Source organism: Camellia sinensis, chromosome 9 (assembly GCF_055761805.1).
Source record: "Camellia sinensis isolate YWXY chromosome 9, ASM5576180v1, whole genome shotgun sequence".
NCBI lineage: Eukaryota > Viridiplantae > Streptophyta > Magnoliopsida > Ericales > Theaceae > Camellia > Camellia sinensis.
The window spans coordinates 191715109-191735257 of NC_138969.1; the positions used below are offsets into that span (position 1 = coordinate 191715109).

Sequence of the window (20149 nt, forward strand, 5' to 3'; positions counted from 1 at the left end):
TAAACAGATCATAGAATGCTATTATAAGTTTAAGTTTCTAGTATAGATGAAGCAGAAACCAATAAAAATACATTTGATTTATTTTTTCCAATCAAGATTCAAGGTTTGAAGAGGATGATTTGATAGTATTTTGTGTTTTCTTTTTTCTTGGAAATAACTTGTCCAAATCGCCCTAGGGATGATTACCTACAGATGAACGTGGTTAGATATTGATGGTAGTGCTATTGATATTAAAAAGTGAATCAACAGCCTTCTTGCAGTGGGTGTTATTTAATTTTAGCAGCATATTACTGGTAGATGTTGAGAATAAAGTTCAGTGACTCAGGTAAAATCAAAACCAAGAGGTGCAGTAAATAAAATAAAACACACCCCATAGTTTTAGCATATTTAATTCAAATAGCCCTGATGGTGTTGTAGGGAGTAGTGTAGTAGAGACTCTCTGGTGTAGGGAGTAGTGTAATAGAGGGTGCTCTCTATGCTTTGTAAAACACTTGTAATAGAGCTTTGATCGCAGTTGTTTCCCGAGCCCTTTTCCTGAGTAATACTTCAGCTTTTTTTATTTATTTATTTGGTGTGCTAACAATGCAAAGATAGAGATTTTTAACCGTTGGTAATTTGATAGCACTGAATATGGTTACATGACTAGCATCTACAACTTTTGTTTGTGATCACTTATGCAAATAGAAGCATACTTGTGGGCAGTGGGCTGCAAATTTCCCATGGTTAATTAGATTGCAAGTGAATAGATTTGTAGGTAGTGACATGTTTGAGAATGCTTGGAATTTGTGAGAGGAGGTTTGGGAATTTTTAGTTGAACAACTGAAATTTGTTTATTCATGAAGTGAATTGCAGGGAGCTTCTAAATATATCCCTTTGATATTTTACCATTAAGAGGTGATGATATGAAGTAAATAAGGATTAATGAGTACTAACAATTGGTAAAGTTACTTTCATCTATGATTTCATGATGTTGGCTAATTCGCTTTAACGTCTGTTATTTTTCTTCAACTGAGACCTATGCATTTGTTTGCAAAGTATGCTTATGGTCTGCTTTGCACATTTACATTTTCTTGCTGTTTTTTTATAGGTCCTAGCTCAAGTCAAGCCACACAAAAACAGACAAGGGGTCCCACATATGTACATGGTCAATGGGGTACTTCAGATGATGGCATTTTAAAACTTGTTTCAAATGAGTTGAATCAAGTAGTTGAAGGATGCACACCCCTTGCTTCACATTTGGGCGTTCTGGCACGAGATGGGAGTCTTGCACCACTCACTTTTACGACTTGGCATTATGTCCCACAGCAAAATAAAGATAACATATGGAGGGAGATAAAGGTAATCCAGATCTTTAATATAAAATAAGTTGAAATGCATATTACAATTGGATTCCATATGAAATGCATATTACAAGTGTAGTTGACATTGCATATTACAAGTGTGTATAATTGTAATGCAGGCTCATACGAATGCAGATGATTCCATGAAGAGAACAATAATGACTTCATTTGGGAAGAAATGGAGAGATTGGAAAAGTCGCGTGAAAAATATGGGATACACACCCTTCAAGAATGATGCAGAAAGGTTGGCTCATCGACCGGATAGAGTACATGAGGATCAGTGGCGGGCCTTGGTCTACCACTGGGGCACTCAGAGTGCATCGGTACAATTTTATTTATGTGAAAAAATGTTTATATATGATAATTTTTGATAATATCTCAAATGAATTTCATATTTAACAGAAATCAAGTAAGAAGAATAGAAAAATCCGGAAGAAGAAGACACTGCATCATCGAACAGGCCGAAAGCCTTTCTCAATAGTTCGAGTGGAGGTATAATTAGACATTACATCTTGGACATATTTTGAAATTTGTTAAGTTTTTAAGTTAAACAACTTATAACTTAGCTAGCTCAACTTATAACTAAACTAAATTAAGTTTAATATGTATAAGATTGAAGATTGAAATTTATTATCTTTAAAATTCATCTTCTCATCTTTGTCTTACATGTTTTGTTTTATCTATCTTTTATTTACAGGAGACAAAGAAAAACAATGGGGTTCCTGCTAGTCGGCCACAGGTGTGGATGGCCGCATACATGAAAGATGGTACTTCCAATAGTGATTCAGTTAATGAAGTTATGGTATGTGATACTACTTTATTAGACTTTTAATATGATTTATATTGGATGCTAATTATTGAATTCAAAATTGCAGACTCAAATGAATGAGCTAACGGAGCACATGGAGGGATCTTCTTCGGACCCTGCTGCATTAAATGAACAGATTTTCACACAAGTTATGGGGCCGGAGCGACCTGGTCGTGTTCGGACGTTTGGATTGGGACCATCCCCCACCGATGTTTTTGGAGGTAGATATAGGCAGTCACAAGAGCAGAATCATATCTTCCAAACTCGAGTTCAAGAACAAGTTGAAGAGCAACTTCAACGGTATCAAATGCAGTTAGAGTCGAAGATGAATGACGTAATGGAGAAACAAATTCAAGCTATACGCGCAGATTTTCAGTCACGAATTGAGATTTTGGAATCTCAATTGCAAGCTGCGGGCGTGCCCGTTGCACCAGCTGTTGCACCCTCGAACCCATTACATAGGCAGCAGGTATTTTCATTATTTTTACTAGTTATTAGTTTAAATTGCCCAGAGCTACTATACAACTTAAGCCTCTTATTGAATGATAGGTTGTTGATTCACTTAGTAGTCATCCCACTGTACGGCCAATGTCACATCAACAACAATCTCATGCATTTTCATCCCAAGAGGTGAGCAATCATTTAATCAAAGTTTTTATTGACAATACAATATCTTATTAATTAAAATACTTGTTCTGATTAAATATAGGTTCACCTTTCAAAGAAAGAGAAGAAGAAAAAGAAGAAGAAGAAGAAGAACTAATAAGGTAAAAGTACTAACATCACTAGTTTAAGCTGATAATAATATTCATAAATCAATAGTTTATCTTTTATCTTGACAAGTTTTCTATTTTCTTTTCTTTTATCTTGCCCTTTATTTTTCTTTCTCCCTTTTTTTTCCCCATCCTATTTGTAGGAAGAAAGAAGAGGTTGTGGCGACAAAACAAAAAATGACACCAAACCATCACCATATGCATTCTTTAAATAACTTATTAGTTTAAAGGGGTAATATGGTCATTTTGAATAGAAAAGTAACGGTGTTTCTAATAAATGAATGGATTGGGAGAATTAACGGTGAACCTATATAACGGTGTTTCATCGACTAGAACAATGGAAACGGCGTTAAATAGGATGTTTGAATAGAAAAGTAACGGTATTTCAAAACTACCAACCTCCATTAAATTACTCTCTCTCTCCCCCTCTCAGCAGCAGAGTGAGGAGAGAGGGAGAGAGAGAGAGAGAGATACAGATCACTTCTGGTGGAGGTCCATTGTTGTGTTATGACAAGAACAATCGATTCCGCCAATTAGAGAGAGAGAGAGAGAGCTTTATTTTTCTGAGGAGTAATTTAAAGAAGAAAAGAACAACCGAAAGTCCTGGAAATCGCTGAGAGACGCAGTTGTTGAACCCATACGTGTAAATTTGACTCCTTTTTCGATTTGAGTGTCGAGAGAGAGAGAGAGAGAGAGAGAGTTGGTAGTGCACACCAATTGAAATCGTTGAAGAATCAGCTGTGGTTGGTCAAGTAGATTGGACATTTGGAGAGAATGAATCTGGTACTTCCAGTCACTAGCCTTCTCTCATTGTTCCTCAAAATGTAATAAAACCACAAGAAGTAGGTACACATAGAGAGAGAGAGAGAGAGAGCTGTTTACAGAATAGAGAAGAAGAGCAGAGTATCACAGCTTCACTACAGAGAAACACCTAGTCAATGTCAATTCTAAAATTGCACTGAGTTAGGGTTTTCAATTGGGGAAGCCCATTAAATCCTAGTGAAAGTTGCAGATTAGAATTCATGAGTGAAAGAAGAGTACAGATCACAGTTGAGCATCATTAAGTTAAGTTTTAGATTTTTTTCCCCCCTGAAATATGGGAACTGAAATTTGTTCTAAAGCACATACTTGGAATCTCTGAAGATTAGTTAAAAGTCAGGGAATTTGAGGAAGCAATTGAATTTAGAGTGTACAGTTTGTAAGAAGAAAATTATCTGGAGAAATGGCAGAAAATGGAGCAGAAATGCGGTCTTTGGCGTTAACACCAACATGGTCTGTGGCTTCTGTCTTGACAGTCTTTGTTGCTGTTTCCTTGGTGGTGGAGCGATCCATTCACCGCCTAAGTAATGTAAGTCGAAATTCGGCATTTCTTATTTTCTATCATCTTAGCTCTGAATCTTTGATTTTTATGCAAATTTACCAAACAAAGAAGACCCATTTGTTGCTGCCAATCGCAAGTAATTAGAGGATGAGCATTGTTGAGTTGTTGTTTGTGTGTAATTTTTTCGATGATGATGACTTCAGGATTGGATTTTTTTTTGTGATGATGATGAACTTGGATTTTCATGTGATTGGTTTTAATCTACATGTACCATTTCCCTTTCAGCGTATTTTCTTGCCTTTTTTTGTATTCATTGCGAAATTAGTTCAATATGTTCACTGTAGTATCAATAAACTTATGAAGATGAATCACTTTTGGAGCTTGTTCTGATGAGCTTATGTTCCTTCTTTCATTCCAGTGGTTGCGGAAAACCAATAGAAAGCCTTTGCTTCAAGCAGTAGAGAAAATGAAAGAAGGTATTTGGCATTAATTTCTATGTTAATCCTCACAAAATTTATGTTTTCGTATGCGTACTTTTTTGGTAATTGTCATCTTGAAGCTGCACTTACTGGATTTCTATCTTCAGAATTGATGTTACTAGGCTTCATATCTCTCCTTCTCACGGCTACGTCAAGCATTATATGGTGAAACACCGTTACTTTGCTATTCAAAATAACAGAATTGAATACAGGCCCCTTACTACTGTTAGCAGCCTGAGTTTCACCATATAATGCTACTGTCAGCAGCCTGAATTGAATATAGGCCCCTTACTACTATTCAAAATAACAGAATTGAATACAGGCCCCTTACTATTCAAAATAACAGAATTGGAAGTTAAATTCTATTCCACCTGTTTCCTCGTTGTTTCCTTGTGCAACTTCTGTATCTAAATCTAATGAATTCCAATTCATTTGACTGTCATGCAGGCCCCTTACTACTGTCAGCAGCCTGAGTTTTGATTACTTGCAAAACCATTGATTGACAATTTAGATGGGAAATCTCTGTATAACAGAATTGAATACAGGCTAGCCAGTACTTTCTCCATAGCTGAAAAGGGTTACCTACTATTGTATCCATGATAGCCCCCTTGGTCTTGGACTCTCTTATATTTTTGGAACCTTATCAGCATAGAAGTCTTAAAATTTTGCTGTTCCAAATTATTTTGTCTGTGATTTTCTTTTCTATTAGGGAGTGAAGGATAATACTAGTTGACTTTCGTTTATCATATACATACAGTTCAGTCATATTGAGTTCATTGAGACTGTGCTTTCTTCTTTTTATTTTTTGTCAAGTGATTATTTTATGCTTCATTTATTATTTCAATGGGAGTTATTGTATTTGAATGGAAGTTGGATATTAATTGAATAAGAAACTGAATTAATGTTTCATTTTTTGTTATTTGAAACAGGTATTTTTTTAATTCAATCAAATAAAAATTAGTACAATTTTTTTTAAAAAAAAAAAAAGGGGATATGACGGCGTTTCTACAAACGCCTTCTATACTGTCAATTTTTTTTGAAAACAGATACCACGGCGTTTCACAACGTCGCTAAATATTGTTGGTGACGTCAGCAAGTGTATAGTGGGACATTTGGCGGCGTTTATTAAAACGCCTCCTATACTAATATCACGGCGTTTTTAAAACGTCGCAAAGATACAGCGACGGCCGCAGCTTCGACGTTTGGTACAAAACGCCACTAAAGGAATTAGCGGCGTTTTTGATAGATATAGCGGCGTTTTTTAAACGCCACTAAAAGTCCAACTTCCAGCAATGTTTGTTGTGACTTGATCTTATGATTAATAGGTCGGCAGCTCAAGTAAAAGGTCATTTGTCTTGCCCTCAAATTGGGAAAAATCCCACTTCAATAATTTGATACATTTACTTTATAAGTCTCTATATAGATTATTCATATTATAATAATAATAATAATAACAACAACAACAACAACAACAACGTGATCTGTTAATAGAAAGCTAAAATTAGAATTTTTTATTATAAAAAAAAAGCCTCTATTCCTCTACCTCTTCAATTTGATGATAATAATAACAATAATAACAATAATAATAATTTATTACTCCTCCACCTATTTTATTTAATTTGAAATGCAGATGAATAGGTGAATAGATAAGCAATATGCACACAAAATTAAATAAAATAGATTTTAATCAAAATAACTTACAATTGTTTAACAGATGTAGCACTAGATTGCTTCAAAATACATAATTTGAAATACAGATGAATAGGTGAATAGATAAGCAGAAGAGCACTTCTTTTTCGCTCTGTTTTTTCTTAACCTCTGAGAACAAATGAATTAACCATTACAATTTATAGAAAGAAAAATAAACTATGCAGCATGTGACTTGGGTTAGCAGGAAAGTAGCTGGCAGCACATGGGCAACAGCAGGCTGTCAGAAGCTTTCGGTTGATTGACAAAAGTTGATGCAGCTTTTAGCAGATTGATTGAGTGATGAACAGTAAAAGTGAATAGTGACTTTTTACTATTCATTACTCGGTGGAAACATTTTAATAAAGGAATCAATAAAAATACAAATTGGCAGCTTTTTTCAAAAGAGTATTAATTGAAACTAATTTGTATCTATATGGAATCCATTGCAGGACTGACTAGGCATATGGGTCCTGAGCATCTTGGAACTCGAGTCCATATGGGTTTTGAGTAGTTGATCCTTCAGAAGAGGCTGAACTGTCTGAACTTTCTTCTGAACTGGACTTTTGGGCCGGTACAGGAGGTTCATCATCAGAAGGTTCATCTTTTAATTGGGCTTGGGCTTGATCCATTAAGAGACGGGCCATTTGAAGCAGTTGATCACTGGCTGATCCAGGCTTAACCTTGGGCTTAACAGGAGCTGCAGGTTTAGTCTTGGACTTTGCTTTAACAAATGAGGGCTTTGTTTTATCCTTTAATGTGGGCTGAGCAGAGCTGGGCTTAGCAGTTGATGATTTATCCTTTGATTTAGCCTTTAACTTGGATGACATGGGCTTCGAAGAACTCGAAGTTGGGCTTCCAAGATTAATAATAGGAAGTTGGCTTCCTTGGGTAATTGAAGCAGTTGGGTTCTGCTGAGCTTTAACCATGGCAGGTGTAGGAGCATGAATATTAACCGGGGACTCAGTTTGAACAAGTTCAATAATGCGGGGAATTTTGTAATTATCCCACCATTTAACCGTATGTATCCTTTGAACCACATCATTAGAAATGCCATAGTGCCATTTAAATATCCAAGGGATTTTGTATTTGGATATAAAAATTAGCAATTGAGGGAACTTCTTATGTTGTGTAGAGAAGGAGAAAACAGTTGAAAAATAGTTAGCATGTTCCAGCATAATAGCTGGGAAGATATCCGAAATGGCGTCATAATGAGTCCACCATCTCAGAAACCAAGTAGGAAATTCAGATTTAAGCTTTTGATCAAACTGAATGAACCAGGAATGGCTAAAGGTTTCAGTCTGATATAGAAATATTTTAAACCAGGCATCAATATAGTCATAATAACTATATTGAAAAGAGTTATTAGGCAATTCTCGAAGCTGGGAAGGAGGACCCCATTCAGCTAGGGAAACAATATTGTGAATGTAAAGGGAGTGGTAGACAACTTCACTAGTGTAGGTGCAATCATAGATAGGTTTAATCACAATCGATTGGTGGTTGAATAGGATGTCTCTATAGAAAGTAATGGTTTTTGCTGGATGCATGGGAACAAAATTCCATCCAGGAGGAAAATAAGATTTAACCAAGTCATTAACCGACTGGCTCTTTGGGTGACTGGGTTCTTTGAAGAACAGATTAGTAGTGGTTGATTTAACATAATCAGAACGGGCAGTTTTAATTGGATTAGGAGGATATGGAGTAACTGCTTGGTTGGAAGAAGCAAAAAGATTAGTAGCCAAAGCAGAAGTGTAGCTAGCTTTAGGAATGTTACCAAGGACTTGGTAACGGTTAATCATTTCAATAGGATGGTATTGGGTTACTAACTCCAAAGGAGGAGGAACAAAAGGTTGACTAGATGGGACCAAGGCTTTGGAAGGAGGCCTGGGACGAGACATCTGTTGAATAGAAAGAAAGGTTAGCAACAAAGATTAATAACCACTTAGAAGATCTAAGTATTGTTGATGATAATCTAAACAGTTGTAATAATCAGCAAGTAAATGGCGATGAGCTTGTATTTGATGGTAGATAATATATTGAGCACGTCTAGTAGTTTTCTTAGCTAATTTTAGTCGAGCAATACGGTGAGCAGTTTGGTGTATCAAGGTAGTGTAATAGGTAATTTGGGTTTTATGGTAAGAGATAAAAGGAGTAGCCATCCCTATCCCCCCTGTAAAAACTCTCGGGTAAGAAAATTAGGAATAGAATTTTGACAACCAGGTATATATTCAATATCAAAATCAAAAATACTTAATATAGATTGCCAACGAGCAAAAATTTGCTTACTGGCAAGATTTTGAACATCTTTTTCTAAAACATATTTAGCAGATTTGCAATCTACTTGAAGTAAAAAGTTTTGATTTAAAATATCATCTTGAAATTTACTAATACATAAAACAGTAGATAAAATTTCTTTTTTAATAGTACTATAATTTAATTGTGCTTTATTCCAAATACCAGAGTGATAACGAACAATTTGTTCAGATGACTGAGGAGTGACTTTCTGAAGAAGAATGCCACCATAACCAATATCAGAAGCATCAGTTTGAATAATTTTGAATGAATTGTCAGTAGGAATACCAAGACAAGGAAGAGATTTAACATATTGTTTGACTTGTTTAACAATAGAAGTATGAACAGAAGACCAAGGAGAAGGATTATCTTTCAATCGATCAAACAGAGGTTTCCTAAGGTCTTTATAAAACTCAGCAATATAATTAAGTGAACCTAAAAATCGTTGTAATTGGGTTTTATCCAAAATTTCATCAAGAAACTTAGACACAAACTCAATGGAGCGACTAATAGGTAAAATAGTGTTTTGGTGAATATCATATCCTAAAAATCGGACTTTAGTTTGAAACAATTTAATCTTAGGAGCAGAAATGACTAAACCATGACTTTTAATAGTATGCAGTTAAATGTTTCCAATGTGCACTTATGGATTGGGAAAAGATTAATATGTCATCAATATAGACAATAGAAAAATGACTAAATGGGTTAAAAATATCATTCATTATGTTTTGGAATTCACTATGGGCATTTTTTAATCCAAATGGCATGACATTCCATTCATAGTGACCAAACGGTGTAGTGAATGCAGTTTTATAGCTACCTTTAGGATGAATTTGTATTTGCCAAAATCCACTTTTTAAATCAAATTTACTAAAAATAACAGCTTGACTTCATCTTTTAATCAAATCTTTTTTATTAGCGGATCCATTCTAAAACTTTATTTAATGGTTTATAATTGATAACTAGGCGAGGGACACCTCTTTCTAATTCAGCATTTTTATTAATATAAAAATCAGGACAAGACCATGGTGATTTACTTGGGCTAATTATCCTACTTTTTAATAATTCATTAATTTCGTTTTTACACATTTCAAGTAATTCATGATTCATCTGAATAGGTCGAGATTTAGTAGGGATTTGTCTTTCATTGAAATTTTTAATATATGGTAAAGTAACGACATGTTTTTTCCTATGCCAAAATGCAGTAGGTAAAGTAGAACAGACATTTGTTTCTAGTTTTAAAACTAATTAATTTGAGAAATAAGAATTGTGAAAAATCTAGAAATCCCCTAGATGTTGATTTGTGATTATGTATCAATTTTAAGCAGTACATAACAATCCCAATCAAACAATCAAGACAAATCGACACAATGATTTTACATAGAAAAACCACAATTGGACACCTCCAATTGTGATAAAAAAAAACTACGGGCAACAGCCACAAAACAATCCACTAAGAAGATATAAAGGAATTAATTACCTAGCGAATCTACACCCGAATTGAACTGACCTCTATGTGCCTCTTCCAACCCCGTCTTCACCTCGAAATTGTCTTGACGATGAGCCACTCCGAAATCCACCAAAGCTTCAAGTTCGAATTCATCAGAATCCACCGAAGAACAACTCTCTCTTTTGTGTAGAACAAACAAATAATCCTTTGATGTATACTCTTTAAAGCATGAGTTGAATACTCAATCAAAACATCAAAGAAAACTAGCAAAATATCCCCAGATATAAACCCTAGAACCCAAGAAAAAAATCTGGAGAAGTAATCCTAAATTCTGACAAAAACCCGTACTTATAGAAATCTGGAACTGCGAGGCTCGCTCGAGCGAAGCTTCTCTCGCTCGAGCGAAGAACCAAAAACGCGTGTTTTCCATAAGTGGCTTCGCTTGATCCACGCACCCTTTGCTCAAGCGTACATTCATCTCTTTCAGGTTTTTACACAGACGCAGCCTTCGCTCGAGCAAGAACTCCTTCGCTCGAGCGAGCAAGGGCGAACAAGCAACTTTGAATGCAATTTTTCATTTTGCTTGATCCCCGTCATAATCAGCGAAGTGGCAATCTTGAAAGCATTAACATCACAAACTTCTCTGCAATGCACAATTTGGGTTGGATTCGCATCTAAAAACTCATAGCCTTACTGAAATAAAAAGTGCGAAAATAAGTACAACTGAAAGGAGTTTTGTCAAACGGAATTGTCAAGAATAAAAACCTAACAAATTGGATCAGTTAATTGTTGATCAATTTTCTTATAATTGATTACTTCTTTAAGAAAATGTAAGTGACGAGTTAATCGATTAATAGTTTGCGAAATAGAACAATCTTTTAATTGATTTAATTCTAACATTTCAGGTGGAGACAAGAAATGAAAAGTAATAGGTTGAACTAAAATATGAGTAGTTATGCCTTCACTAGATGTAGTAAATAGATATAATAAATATATAAATGGTGTGCCTAAAATAACTTTATCAGTCATATTTTGAACCAAAACAAATGAAGTTGTAAAACAAACATTATTTTGACAAATATGAACTTTAGGTAATTTATATTTAATATGCATTTTGCTACCATTAGCAGAAGTTAACTTTTCATAACATTTTTCATAATATTTAGTAGGGAGTAATCCTTCCTGAATGCAGTTAAGATCAGCACCAGTATCAATTAAAGCAATGACGTCTAATTCAAAATCATTAATAATAATTTTAACTTTAGAATACCATTTTTGAATATGGATTTTATTAATAAGATTTAATCGATTATCTTCAGGATTGGAATGGTGTGATCGATTATCAAACAAGAGATTGTCAGGATTAGTATGATCATAATCATGTTCAGATTCATGAGGAGATTCATTATTAGTCTTGGAAATTTTCTAAACTTTTATTACATTTTAATGTAATAATTTTATCTTCTGAGGATTTATCTTTATTTTGTAAATCTTTTATAATTTGTTTAATCTGATTGATTTCATGTTGTAAATCTTGTAATGTGATTTCTTTATTTTTATTTTTAAATCTGTCTAAAGTTTTGGATAGACTAATTATTGGTTTTTCAAGTTTAGGTTGCCTATCAGGATTTGTTAATAAAGATTTTAATTTATTAGTATATTTTTGTTTTAAGTCTGGATCATCTAAGCGACTAATTAATTCAATAAGAGCAGATTCTTCTTAATTTTGTTTAGTAAGAACAACAATTTGTTTAACTGGTTTACAACAAACATCATTACATCCTAATCGAATATTATTATTAGAATCATCACTAGGTGAATGATAATCAGATGAAGTATTAGGATTTTCAGAAGAAGAATTACTAACAGATTGATTTAAATAGAAGATTTCATATAATTGATTTTTAGATTCATTATCAATTTGAAGTTGATTGACTTTATCTTTTAATTTTTGTTTTTCTTTACATTTATTAGAATAATGACCTTTTTTACCACAGTTATAACAAGTAATATATTTATTAGATTTAGATTTTGGATGTGAGTTTTTATAATATTTTTTCTTGGGTTTAGTGTAGAATTTATCATTTGATTTAGAAGGTGAATAATTCTTTTTGTATTTATTAGAATATTTGTAAGATGATTTATATTTATGTTTAGAGTATTTATGTGATTTTCTACAAGAGGGTGCAACAGGAGGTAAACCATATTGTTCATAGAAATTTCCTAATTCATATTTAGCTTTATGTTTATCCTTAGTAGCTTTTTGACTAAGTTTAAGATCAATACACATTTTAATCCTTCTTTCTGAATAGTACTAATTATCTCACCATAAGTTAAATTATCATATTCAACAACACTAGTGGGTTGACTAAGAACATCTCTAATTTTATGGGCAAAAAGACTTGGTCATCCATTAATAAATTTTTCTTTCCAAAAAGATTTAGTATAGTCTTCTCTTAACATTACTCTAGAGGTAAATATATCTTTATACCATCTAAAATCACTTAATGTTGGACAAGTAAGGTTACTAAGTTGATCATGGATGCAAGAATATATATTAGTATGAGCTCCTATAAAATGTCTGACTATAGTATAAATTAATGTATTAATACCATCAGGGTGATAATAACCAATAGTTTCATCAAAAATAGGTAAATCGTTTTCATCCTTTTGATTAGCATGAATAATTGATTCTCTTTATTCTTCAGTAAGGTATTTTTCCCACTAAGATTTGAGCATACCAGTAAAACCAGAAGTGATTAAAGAAACAATTTCAGGTTGAGAATAATCAAGATAATTACTAAGATAACTATTAGAAACCATGGATAAATGATTTGATTTTTGAAGGATTTGATCTTCACTAAGACCATCAATATTTCATTCGTATAATTTTTTAGCAGATACGGAAAATTGATTATTAAGATTAGTTTCTTCATATTGGAGATCAGGCGGAGTAGGTCGAGAACACCAATTTTTGGTAGTTTGAGGATTAATTTTTGGATAATGGATTTTATTAAGAGTAGAGGATTGAAATTGTTGAGCTACTTGATTTATTTCATTATCAGTTGTATCGGATTCAGATTGGTTAGAAACAGTATTTTCATTATTAGGATGTTGATTTAATACAGTAAGACCTTTATTTTTAAAAGGAGAGGTTGTATCAGTGGTAGATAATTTGTTGAATAATTGTTCAATTGCTTTGACAGTAGAATTATCATTGGTAACTAAGCTAGTTCTTTTAGTACAATTACTAGGCAGATGAAGCAGAGGTTGATCTAAAGATTGTTTAGTAAAGGTAGTATTGGTTGAAGAAACTAATCTTAATAATCTTAATCATCTAAATTAGTTTCTATCTTATCCAATTGTTTACCAATGGTTTGTAGACATTGATTAGTATAATTATTTTGTTCAATAACTTTTTTAATTTCAGGGTCAGTGCCAGGTAACTTAAAAGGAGAGGCTGGGACGGGAGATCCTTGGTGTTCTATAATTATATTAGCTAAAAGAGGATGACTAGAGCTAACAGTTGTATTAGGAGAAGTTTTCCATTTATGTTTTGTGATTGTATTTATTTTTTTGTAATAATTTTGAAGGTATTTAAAGAAATGAATTTCTAGACTATATTCAATCATAAAATCATACCATTTTCGAGTTATTCGAGATTGTTGATTAGTATCATATTTATTACGATAAGCATGTCATTGATCTTTTGCGGTTTTTAGAGGAACTAACCTATACTAGCATATCATGGGTGATGTTGAGTCTCTTGACCATCTTCCATCTTTTTGCACCTCCACGGCTATCCCCTCAATTCTTTACAGTTCAGCCATGAGAAAAAGGCTACCTCAGAGTCACCAACCAAGCCATCCTTATTATATCCATGCTTCTCTGGTTCGGATTCCATACTCTTAAGCGTGTCAGCTGCCAATGATTGTGCAAAAGAAAAAGAAAAAGAAAAAATATGCAAAAGAAAGAAAGAAAAAAAAAAGAAGTAAAGATTCATTGATTGAGAGGGAGCCTCCGCTTTTACTCACCAAATACCCCTTGATTCCTAGTGGTTTGACTTTCCTTTGTTGTGCTTAGATTCTCTTGTCGAAGGTCCAACTTTCAGATCACTACTAGGATTGAATCTAGTGTTTGTCGAACTCTAAGAGTCACACACACACTTTTCTCATGGGATCTATGCTTTTCACATAATGCATCACCTTCTTTCGTGAGGAATCTTCTACAGACTGTGCACATTGTGTTTACTAGTAATTGTGCTTCTTGGATCATCTTGTGTGTTTTAAGGTACAAATCTGAAATTCCTTGCTTGCTCCACCATATTATTTTTTTTATCTTTTTCTTCTTGTTCACTGTTTTCAGTGTTCGTGGTTGCTTTTAGTAAGAGGGAGTTTGATTCATCTTGATTTGGGTTGGTAAAGGAGTTTGGTTTTTCATTGCAAGAGTTGTTTAGCATGAACACTTTGATATGTTTGGTAAGGGAGATTGGCTATATGTTATGCATGTTGCTATGCACTGTTTGCCTTTCTTGTATGTTCCTGGTATTTACATCGTCATATCATTGCTTGTGTGGTTTATGATCTTGCTTTTGTTGTTTGAGAGTTGTTTTTCATGAGTCTCAGTTTTCATTTATTCATGTTTTCCATCTCATGTTTCAAGATAACCGTGTCATATATCTATTGCTTTTTCATATACTCTTGTGGGACTAATAGTTGTTTTGGAGATTGTGGCACTAATAACTGTTTTGCAGATCATGATCTTGAGAAAGAAGTTGGCTTGTGTTGGTTGTTATGGGTTGGGGTGTTTAGGATTTTATTTGTTAGGTGTGTTTTGTCACAGCATTGCCAAAGGGGGAGATTGTTAGGTTTTATTTTTGGCAACCCCGTTTGACAAAACTCCTTTCAGTTGTATTTGTTTTCGCACCTTTTATTTCAGTGAGGCTATGAGTTTATTAGATGCGAATCCAACCTAAATCGTGCCTTTGTCAATTTCCATGGATCAAAACCGAGGTTGTAACATGATCTAGTTTTCCAGATTTTTCAATTTTGGTCGTCCCGCTCGAGCGGGGAAAGTGACACTCGAGCGGTGATTGCAAGCTCACAGCATCTCTGCTTCACCTGAAAAAGTACTGGATGGTGTGATTCGACGCTCGAGCGTGGAAACTTCAGCTCGAGTGTGAAGCCTACATGAATCACACAATTTTGAAGCCTCCACTCGAGCGGGAAGTCCCACGCTCGAGCGGACCGCGCGAACACAGATTCTTGGATTTCTATAAGGAATTGGTTTTCTTCCAAAACTAGGATTACTTTGGATTTCTATAAGTAGTTGGTTTTCTCCCCAAACTTGGAGAACTTCTCCAGATCTTCTTTTTGGATTCTAAGGTTTATATCTGGGGATATTTTACTAGTTTTCCTTGATGTTTTGATTGAGTATTCAACTCATGGTTTAAAAGGTATACATCAAAGGATTATTTGTTTGTTCTACATAAAAGAGAGAGTTGTTCTTTGGTGGATTCTGAAGAATTCGAGCCTGAAGCTTTGGTGGTTTCCGGAGTGGCTCATTGTCAAGACAATTCCGAGGTGAAGACGGGGTTGGAAGAGGCACATAGAGGTTGGTTCAATTCGGGCGTGGATTCGCTAGGTAATTGAGAGTATACCTGTGTAATTCCTTTATATCTTCTTAGTGGATTGTTTTGTGGCTGTTGCCCGTGGTTTTTTTATCACAATTGGAGGTGTCCAATTGTGGTTTTTCCACGTTAAAATCGTTGTATCGATTTGTCTTGATTGTTTGATTGGGATTGTTTTATTGTTTAAAATTGATACATAATCACAAATCAACATCTAGTAGATTTCTAGATTTTTCAGGACAAACTCATGAACACAATAGACTCATGTTGGAGATCGAACCCTAATTGGGCTTCAAACTGGCAAGCCTTAGCCGGCTGTGCGATAGGATTTGGCAAAAAGTTACAATTGGAGAGAGAAGGCAGCTCTTTCCACAAGCGTGGCCTTGTGAAGAAGGCATCTCTCTTTACAGGCGTGTCTCAGATTTGAATCCTGGGAGGGCCAATTTGTTGCTTTGCAGTTGACTCTGTACAGAGACCTCGTCTTACTCCTACTCCGATCAAAATTTGAGCTTATCTGTGGCGTGTGGTTGAGTTATATTAGTGCCTCGGTGGTGAGTCCCTTCCTATAGTTTAGGTCAAATTAGGCTAGAAACCGGTTATCCCGGGACCTAAACTTACGAATGCAGTGATGACATCTTATAATATCCTTTTTTTTCATGTTAAAAAAAATTAATAAATAAATAAATAAAAACTGAAATGTGTCTTGGGGACAATGTTGATCATACAAGTAATGTTAGATATCTCAAAAATTCTATTAAAATTTTTATCAAATATCTCACATGGGTGTGGGACCCACACTATATGAGTCCCATGTGAGTCTCACACCCATATAAAATATTTAATAGAAATTTTAATAAAACTTTTAAAAACTCTAGCATTTTTAGATGTTCATCAAGATGGCTGTACTACGGACAAAATCATGAAAGTCATAGTAGTGTTCAACCACTTTGGCCTTGGTATATCTGAGAGGATGCCAAAGTAAGAGGACTTGCCCCGACTTATTAATTTCCAAGGAAAGTTTATATTTTAGTTCTATAAAAATAAAACTTATACAAAGTTTTTATTCAAAAAGGTGGAATTATTATTTGTCATTTTATTTCAAAATAAAATATCAGCTATTGTGACTCATAATTAAAAAATATTCAGCTTGTTTGATTTGGATTTTCAGGATTCACTTTTCAAAAAATTTATAAAAAAAATTCCTTTTTTTTTTAATAATTTTTTTTTAATATTCTAAGAATTTTTTTTTAAACTTTAGATAGGTTTTTTTTTTTATATTTTTTTATGAGAAATAACAACACAGTGTATGTTTAGAAAAAAAAAATTATAGAGCAATGATATAGTTTATAAATTTTAATAATTAAAACCTCAAACATTTCCATCAATCTGTAATTAATTTTAAAACATTCACTAAATTCTAATTCCCATTTTTTTATATAGAGAAATTATATTTATGTCATTTTTCTTGAATTTATGTTGAAATGGTGTATTTTTAATTTACAGGGTTAGGATGGGGTATGCTCATGTTGCTAACAGTAAGTATGATGAATGGCTGATGTATGCCATTTGTGGGAGTTCTGATCCAACTATCCTAAGTGAGGGCAACTATTTCATGGCTTCTAATGATCCTTACACCAAACAGGTTTGAAATCAACTTTCTTGCATTCTAATTTCTAATCACGTTTAAATTACCGTATTGCGATATTATTAATATCTGTCGATACATTAATGAGTTTTAATATTAAAAGTTTAAAATTTTGATAGATATTGATATTTAATAAAGCAAGATTCTCTCCTGTCAAAATTTGGACCGCAATGTGTTGTTTAGGTTTATCATGAGTCTCACTTTGATAATTCGATTAATTTTTTATTATTATTATAAATCCCTATGTTTATATCACTCATAAAAAATAGATCAAAAAGCAAATTGATCTAATCAAAATCAGATAATTTGATCATATTTGTTTTTAAAAAATAAATAACTATTATAATTTTGAAATTAAACCATCCATTTTGTTAAAGACAACAGTGATGAAATCATATAATTACGATTAATGAATCGATTGGATTTTTTAATTTATAAATAATCTACACATAAACTAACAAAATGAATTAATCAAATCATCTAATTGGAGCCCATAATGAATCTCACAAACTCAAACAGCGTTGCCCAATCCACAAGACAAACACTACAAGAATTTTCACTTTTGGCGACTAAATTTTAGTAGCCAAAAGTCTCTATTTAGTCACCGAAGGCTTTTAGCGACAAAAATATTTGGTCACAGAATTAGTCGGGGAAGAATTGCCGGGAAATATCATTGGCGACTGAAATTATTTTAGTCGCCAAATATACTACATTGCCAACTAAGTTTTTTAGTTGGCAAAAGGTTTGAAATAAAATTAAATATCATATTTTTTGCGACTAATTTTTTTGTCGCTAAAAGTTTAGTTATTTTTAACAACTAATCATTTAGTCGCGGAAAAGAGTTTTAGCTACTAAATATATTAGTGGCCTAAAGTAAATAACAATGTTTTGGCTACTAAGATTTTAGTCGCCTAAAGTCAATTTTTGTTTTGCCTACTAAAGGTTTAGTCACCTAGAGTCTTATGTTTTTAGCTACTAAGATTTTAGTCGGCAAACATTTTGTGTTTGGCTATTAAACATTTGGTTGCCTAAAGTCTCACATTTTTTTGTTACTAAAATTTTAGTCGCCAAAAGTTTTTTTTATTTCTTCAACTTATTTTTTTAGCTACGACATATTTTAGTCACCATATGATCGATTCTTTTTTGCTACAAAATATTTTAGTCGCCAAATATTTGATTGTTTTTTTTGGCTACTAAACTTTTAGTAGCCAAAACTATTTTTCAAATCTTTTTTAGCTACTAACAATTTAGTCGCCAAAAACATGCTCTTATGTTTCATCGCAAAATTATAACTTATTCACAACATGTCTATATTCCATGCAACCTGTAATACGTATATAAACAAAACAATACATATACTATCCATCATTTCATAATGTAAAATTATCAATCATGCTACAGTCCATATTACTTCAAACCATCCAAAAATGAATAACTTTAAATGTATATATTCCCTACAAACCAACTATTGTCCAAATTAAAATTATATTTCCATACAAAAATCCAACCCGCCATATACAAAAAATATATTTACTTCCATGCGATATAGCCATTTGGCATGGTACAACTTACCATCGTAATCTGTACCACGACAAAAGGTTATCTATATGCCATGCCAACAACTATCAGTTGAATTATAAAAGTTATAAGTATCAGTAATGCTAATATTCACAAAAGCAGAGGAAGACATAGCAGGATTATACGAAAGTGTCAAGTGTCCTCTATAAACAAAAATGTAGACTATCCACAAGTCCACGCCAAAAGCCATCTACAAAAAATTAAAAAACAACCGCACCCGTTACAAAATATCAATTCATTCAGACATAGGAAAAATGTTGTAATAACATGCATTTAAGGTAGAATAATCTATAAAAACCTTTTTTCGAAATACAATCATATGTATGTATCATGAAAGATTTATTCCAAACTTGATTTCAATTTACAAATAATGCAATTTTTAGGAGTAGACCTCTTTATAAAATAAATTTTTACGAGTAGAATGTTTTGGTGGTAAATTTATTTCAATTGTGCTTCATTCTCATTTTCCTAGTCAAAGTAAAATGATTGAGTAATCTACGGGGTTATCTCCATAACCATATCATGCTTTCTTAATATGTTTACCACCCAAATGACCACCGTGTATGATGAAACAATGGCATCATTTACAACAAAAATGTTTAACATTTATTGGATGTCAAACTCTCCCTTTTTCGAATAAGTTTAAGTCATTTCCGGCTCTAACTCCCAAACTACGTGTGTTAATGACATTCTGTCTATTGTCACAAGTCCTATACGTCACGGGAAAGTTGACTGTGACATCCCTGCGGTGGTTCCAGGGCTGTTTCACTTTTTCGCTCCATTAATGCCCTTTTTCGGTTAAGCTTAAAGCGTTTTTGGCTCTAACACCCAACCTACACGTGCTAATTACATTTCATCTGTTGTCATAGGCCCTATTTGTCAAGGGAAAGGTAGCTGTGACATCCGTATGGTGGTTCAGGGGGCTGATTCACATTTTCGCCCCCGTAACGTCCTTTTTCGGTTAAGTTTAAGGCATTTTCAGCTCTAACTCCCAACCTAAATATGCTAATTACATTCTATCTATTGTCACAGGTCCTATTTTCCATGAGAAAGGTCACCGTGACATCTGTATCCTAGTTCGGAAGTTGTTTCGCATTTTCACCCCCTTAACGCCCTTTTTCGGTTAAGTTTAAGGCGTTTTTGGCTCT

At 33.6% G+C, this 20149-nt stretch overlaps 2 protein-coding genes across 2 annotated transcripts; both read left to right on the forward strand.

Moving 5' to 3' along the window:
* Positions 1-936: 936 nt before the first annotated feature.
* LOC114260598 (uncharacterized) lies at positions 937-2927 on the forward strand. Its single transcript, XM_082888278.1, has 7 exons — positions 937-1338; positions 1460-1663; positions 1743-1832; positions 2038-2142; positions 2216-2617; positions 2698-2778; positions 2858-2927. The coding sequence occupies exons 1-7, from the start codon at positions 1018-1020 to the stop codon at positions 2909-2911; spliced, it is 1257 nt and encodes a 418-aa protein (XP_082744404.1). The 5' UTR covers positions 937-1017; the 3' UTR covers positions 2912-2927.
* Positions 2928-3336: 409 nt separating this feature from the next.
* Positions 3337-4890, forward strand: LOC114304918 (MLO-like protein 14). Its single transcript, XM_082889663.1, has 3 exons — positions 3337-4269; positions 4661-4718; positions 4829-4890. Exons 1-3 carry the CDS (start codon positions 4144-4146, stop codon positions 4888-4890), a joined length of 246 nt encoding a protein of 81 aa, XP_082745789.1. The 5' UTR covers positions 3337-4143.
* Positions 4891-20149: the final 15259 nt, after the last annotated feature.